General features: G+C 49.9%; 2 protein-coding genes across 8 annotated transcripts in view; one reads left to right on the top strand and one right to left on the bottom strand.

The window, feature by feature from the left end:
- Positions 1 to 1,016: 1,016 nt before the first annotated feature.
- Positions 1,017 to 5,133, bottom strand: CBLN3 (cerebellin 3 precursor). 2 transcript variants are annotated; one of them, XM_006913522.3, is made up of 3 exons: positions 4,210 to 4,751; positions 3,780 to 3,899; positions 1,017 to 3,424 (listed from the first exon to the last, which is right to left on the bottom strand). In XM_006913522.3, the coding sequence occupies exons 1-3, from the start codon at positions 4,507 to 4,509 to the stop codon at positions 3,227 to 3,229; spliced, it is 618 nt and encodes a 205-aa protein (XP_006913584.1). In that variant the 5' UTR covers positions 4,510 to 4,751; the 3' UTR covers positions 1,017 to 3,226. The 2 variants fall into 2 exon arrangements, with proteins under 2 accessions (XP_006913584.1, XP_015446144.1); XM_015590658.2 differs by lacking the exon at positions 3,780 to 3,899 and having other exon boundaries at positions 4,210 to 5,133.
- Positions 5,134 to 5,331: 198 nt separating this feature from the next.
- KHNYN (KH and NYN domain containing) overlaps positions 5,332 to 5,602 on the top strand; it is a 9,100-nt gene continuing 8,829 nt past the window's right edge. For 5 of the 6 annotated variants that reach the window (XR_003046822.1, XR_003046821.1, XR_003046820.1 and 2 more), the window contains exon 1: positions 5,376 to 5,553. The gene's annotated coding sequence lies outside the window, so the exon portion shown is untranslated. Of the gene's footprint in view, positions 5,554 to 5,602 lie in introns of all 6 variants that reach the window. The other variant, XM_025047994.1, reaches the window with a different exon arrangement.

Below are 5,602 nucleotides of genomic sequence, written 5' to 3'. Positions count from 1 at the left end.
ATCTCTTTCATCTGGCTGTTCCTGAATTATATATCCTTTCGTAATAAATCGGTGATCTAGTAAGTAACATGTTCCTCTGTATTTTGTGAGACTCTCTAGCAAATTAATCGAACCCAAGGAAGGGGTAGCTGGTGACAAGAGAAAAAATGGAGATGTTCTATATTAAAACTACAGCGGCTAGAGAAAGAACAGTTAACCTGTTAGTAGCTGTGGACCAGTTCTGACAAAAGACTGCTCACATTCCTGTATCTCTGTTGGAATTTAGGATTAATTTCCAGGTGGCTATTTTTGATTATCCAAGAAATGACAGCCAGGCATCGTTGAACCCTGGGAGCCTCCACTTCTTATTTGTACATGAGCTTTACAGACTCTGTTGCACCCATCCCAGAACCAGCCCTGCTTCATTTTCTCCTGTCTGTTTTGTCTATAGCTAATGTGAATTCCTTCAGAATGACTTACAGCTTTCTCCTCCCTACCTGACGTATAAAAACACTTGCAAAACTGCTGGGCGTTACACATGTTATCTTTTCTACATGTTATCTTTTCTACATGCTACTAGTGGTTTAGACTGGTCTTTTTTTTCTAGCAGTGGCCTAACAAACCCTTTCTTTTGAAAAGACTTTCAGCCGCGGAAGTTAAATTTTTTTGTTTAACACTGGAACCCAGCCAGTCGATCAGAAGCACAACTTGGACCTGAGACTGGTGTCTAATTTGAGATGCCAAGGAGGGGGTTGTAGGAACCTCCAACCTATAGGCGGTTGTCAGAAGTACAGTTAACAGCCTGGGCTTTTGGCTAGGACCTGCAGTTGGGGGTGGAGTATGTAGGACTTATCCCTTAACCTGTGGAAATCTGATGCAATTTCCACCAGGTAGATAGTGTCAGAATTATGTTTAATTGAGTTGCATTCTTAGGGTATCCTGCTGGTATCCAAGAATTGCTTGGTGTTGTGTGGGAAGCAAATCTACCCCCCGCCCCGCCCCCAACATTGAAATTGAGTCCAGGAACCCAAAAGAACTGCCATCCATCTCTGGACTCTTTATTTACAGATTCTTCTATGTGAGACAGAAATAACCTATCTTGTTAAAGCCAATTAATTTAGGTTTTACTAGTCCTATAATCTCATTATAATTAGCAGGGTAATATAAAGGCTCCCTTTCCCAAGGGACGAAGGATCAAGTTTGAGCAGTGAGCAGTTATCTTTTGGACGTTTGACTAATTCATCATCTTGTAACACACTATTGGATTTTCTTTCTTCTTAGTTGTAATATATGACCAGATGGTGCTGATCAGTCTTTCATTCTTGGTACAGTTCCAACCTTTTCTGGAATTATTCACAGCTCTGTATAGCCACCCCTCCTTACATATACAGATAAAGAAAAGTAAATGTACCTTATGAATAGTTAAAACACCTACTATACGTATACTTTTCTACTTATCAAAATTAACTAAAAATATCCTGTTATTTTCATTCTTCTTCACTCAGTATATTAACTACTTTTTTGCACACTTCATAATGACTTTTTTCTTTTGGAATAATAACAGTCGTAAATTAAAAAAAAATTCACCTTGTTCCAATTAACTATATTATTTTCCTTTCGATTATCAAATTGTCATAGAAAGTCAGGTGGCAGCCTTTTAAAATTGGTTCCTCTGCTTTTTTGACTCTACCTTAAACATTTTAAAAAGTGTCCTTGCTTTTTGTCATCAACAACATGTTCCAAACCTAGAATTTTTTAAGATATGGAGCTATTCTCCATAGAACCTGAGTCCTTTTAAAGGTGAATAACATTTGAGGCACAGATCTAGGTGCTAAGGATGCATATCAGATTTTTTCTAATGTTGTTTCTATGATACTTTAGTGACAAAGTTTGGAAAAGTTATTTCTTTTGAAAACCACAAATTCACATTGGTATTTCCTATTTAACTCAAGCATTACTAAATCTTTTTTTTTATTTGACTCTAACATACAGTTTTACATTTATTTTCTCTGCGACATACCTGCTCATATCCTGTAACCCCTGATCCAAACTGTAGTGGCATCTTCTATCTTTAGCAATCCTATAGTGTCTCATTAACCATCATTCTCTAGTTACTTTATTGATAGAGTTATCCATGCTGGGCCAAAGGGACAGCGAGGTAAGAGAGTTTATAATGCTGGCAGGAGAGTGGGTAAAAGGATGAATCATGGAATCCCAGGTAATAGGAATTTTAAGAAGGAGGATAAGAGCACAGATCAGGAAAAAGAAGAGAGGTTGTAGGATAGTCTGGAACAGGTACAGTCAAGGTAAGAGAGCTGGGAGGAAGGAGGTGGTGGTTAGGGTATGGAGTGATTGAAGTTCAGACTACAAAGGTGGAGCAGTTTTAGGAGGTGGCTGTGGTCATTGATGTGTTCCATGCCTGGAAATCTACACTTGCCTACAGGTGACCTTCTACTCTCACCTACAGCTGCCCAAGGAACCAGCATATACCTGTTCTCAGTCAGAGCAAACATACACATCTCATGTCCTGGGTGGGGAGATGAGGGCCAGAGTCCATTTGTGGCCTAGCACAGAAGAACACCTAGGTTCACTGATTGCTGGCTGCCCCAATGTACATGAAAAATGTGTACCTTATTCAAGCTAGGCCCATATCCCCTTCCTGCCCTATTAGCCGTAGGCTCTGGGCTGCTCTGTGGCCCTCTCCACACTTCTACTGGTGGCTGAGCCTCCCGCCCTAGCCCATATGGTGCTGGCTCAGTTCCTGACTGTGCTGGCAGAGATCTGTGATGCTGGCACTCCTCACAGGAAGGAGCCTGCAGGGTATGCCTAGCTGGTCCATCTGGGCCCCTGTGGGGGCCTGTTAGGTTTACCTATGCCACCTGTCCCCAAGTAGCACTAAGCGAGAGGCTAGGGGTTGCGGAAGAGAGAGGAGCAAAGTCTATACAATAGCTTCAGTCTCGCTACTTGCCAAACCTTCCCCTGATCCGAGGGCTGCAGACACAAAGAGATGCAGTAGGAGGCTGTGAGGACATTTTTTTGGTGGGTGGGCGTGGGGTGGGTAAGAGCAGCCAGGTCCCAAGACACCACAGCTCTATTCATCACCTTGGGTGTTTGACACAGGGTCCCATGCAAGGAGGTGGAATACAGGCAGCCAGAGGGAGCCTCTCTCCTGCCCCACAGATGCTGCTTCTGGGACACGAGAGGGCAGAAGGCAGAGGACAGGGGCTAGATTCCTGTCTTTGAGCCTTTAGAGTGGAAAGATGAGGAAGCCAGAGAAACTTGAATATTTCCAGCCACCCAGCAGGTTCCCCCGACGCAGGCGCAGGGACACCCGGTCCCCAGGGTCCAGGGGCAGTAGTACAGAACTGGTGGCTGCCTCCCGAGTCACATCAGGGTCGTTGGCAAAGGCTGAGATGACAGGCCATGTGTTCAGCATAAGGCTCACCTGGGGAGGGAGCCCAGTTAGTGAACTGCTCCAACCCTCGTTCTAGGACCCCACTTTTCTGAGGGCAGCCCCTCTTTTCCCCAGCCCAAGAGGGACACTCTGGAACTTGGGAACCTGAGGCTTGGTGCATTCTCCCGGGAGGGCTGATGGGTGGCCAGTGTTGGACTCTGCAGGTCCTCCACACTCTCTGCTAGGTACGTGCTTTCCTCTCTTGCTCCTGGTCCCTCAGGACACATAGGTCAATGGAGGGTCTGCCCAGGGGTCAGCTGGGCTTCACTTATTCCTCCTCCTCCCGAGCCGGGACAGGGACAGGGACAGAGACAGGGACAGGGAGAGGGCCCCGTGCTCAGGTCACCTGGACAGTTTGGCGGTTATACACCTTCACCACGTGGAACCGGAAGCTGTAGACACCCCGGACAGGGGCTACGAAGGAGCCTGAAGCCCGATCAAAGCCACCGCCCTCATTCACCAAGACCTGGGGGAAGCAGACCCTGCTGAGTGGGCTGGGGACACCTGGGACTCAGGAAAACCACTGGGTTGGGGGATGGGGCAGTGAGTAAGGAAAAGAAGGGGTGGCAAGTAGCTGCCAACAGGAGAAATGCACGGATTCAAAAGAAGGTGAGAAAGGACAAGGAGGGGTATGGGCAGGAGTGAAGGTAAGGGAGATAGGCAGTAGGGTCAGGCAGTAGGGTCGAGGGGCAAATGGCCACAGCCGGGGGCTGTTTCCTTAACAGCAGGGTGGGCTTGGACAGTTGACTCCAGGTCCTTGCAGGATAGGGGGTTACCTGGTCAAAGTAGATGGCCCCATTGGTGCCGTTGCCGATCTCCCCTGCTGGCTCATGGTGGTGGCTTCGGACCGCAGCAAAGGCTACTCTTCCGGGAGGTGCTTCTCCCAGAGCTGCTCCCCCGGGCCCCCCTGCAGCAGCTCTGCTGGGCTCACAAACCACCAGGCACTCGCCCTCCAGAAGGACGGGCTCTGCTGCCTCCTGGGCCCATCCGATCCCCAGGACCAGAAGCATCAGGGCCAAGGACAGCCTGGGGTTGGGTGTGAGACCTGGCAGCCAGTGTTGTTTTGCTCTTAGCATGGCTGAGTGGCTCTGTGACCCCCGAGTCTTCCTGTCTGCCGGCCCTCTTCTGCTCCTTTCAGTTTCCACTCTCCTTCAGACTCTCAACACCCCTTGCCCTGCTCTTCAGCCCTCTTTCTGTGTCTCACTGTCACCTGGTCTCAGCATCTCCCTCTCCATACCTCTCCGTGCCCCACAACTCTGTCCTGCCTTTTACTCCTGCTGGCACTGCAGTTCCCTCCTCCTTGGCAGGGCACAAAATGACAGCAGTTGGGCTCTGGGAGGGAGAGGAGGGATGAGGCAGCCAGACAGGAGGGCTACAGCTAGAACCCTAGTGAAGCCTCTCTGGAGAGCACTGAAGGCTGGAACTGGGACCACAGAGATCGTGCGCAAGAGACAGCTCCTACAGTGCCTTCCTCCTCTTCTTCTCTCCTCTCTTCAAAATCCCTCACAGGCCCACAGCACTCTCAGTGGCATTTTTTCCATTCTTTAAAAGAAGTTCCTTAGTCTTTTTCCCACAATTGTTTTGGTGGAAAGCGCTTGGGCCAACAGTGTCACTGTATTGTGACCCTGGGTCAGTCTGTTTCCCTCTTTGGACTTCCATAACTTCACCCGAAGGGACTGGATTAGTCTCTTTAAGCCTCTCTTCACCTCCAATTCTCAAATGAGTGGTTCGTCTTTGCTGAGAACTGTGGAGAACAGGAGAACCTAGTGGAACCCAGAAAGAACGTAGGGAGACCGAGAACTGCGGACGAGTGGGCGGGGCCGAGGCCGGGAGCTGGGAGGAGTCCGGCGGGGCTGGGGCGGAGGCGGGGGCGCGCCGGGGCCCAGTGCTGGCCCAGTCCCGGGAGGGGCCCGGCTGACTCCGCCTCTGGCCAGGAAGTGACTCAAAAAACAGTTCGCGATGTGGAGAAGAGAGGTCCCCGTTGGGTGAGAAATCCGGGAAGGCCCGCCCAGATTCGAGCCCCTCGCCTTTCTCCCCTGGGTTGGGGGCGCGGGCGAAGCTGGGGCTGGCGGACACCTAGAGGCATCGGCAGGAGAGGCCGCAGCGGGCGGCCGAGGCGGGTAGGCGCGCCCAGGCCGCGGGAACCGAAGGCTGCAGTGCAGAGCGAGG

The sequence above is a fragment of the Pteropus alecto genome, unplaced genomic scaffold, assembly GCF_000325575.1.
Source record: "Pteropus alecto unplaced genomic scaffold, ASM32557v1 scaffold335, whole genome shotgun sequence".
Taxonomy (NCBI): Eukaryota; Metazoa; Chordata; class Mammalia; order Chiroptera; family Pteropodidae; genus Pteropus; species Pteropus alecto.
The sequence above is the reverse complement of the archived record's forward strand: the minus strand, read 5'-3'. Positions and strand labels throughout refer to the sequence as shown.

What these genes read in the sequence shown, in the direction of transcription:
- CBLN3 (XM_006913522.3), bottom strand. Translation starts at nt 4,509, where the DNA reads ATGCTAAGAGCAAAACAACACTGGCTGCCAGGTCTCACACCCAACCCC. An exon ending in GGGCCATCTACTTTGACCAG is followed by an intron (nt 3,900 to 4,209) that starts GTAACCCCCTAT and finishes TGCTTCCCCCAG; the next exon opens with GTCTTGGTGAATGAGGGCGG. An exon ending in ATAACCGCCAAACTGTCCAG is followed by an intron (nt 3,425 to 3,779) that starts GTGACCTGAGCA and finishes CTCCCTCCCCAG; the next exon opens with GTGAGCCTTATGCTGAACAC.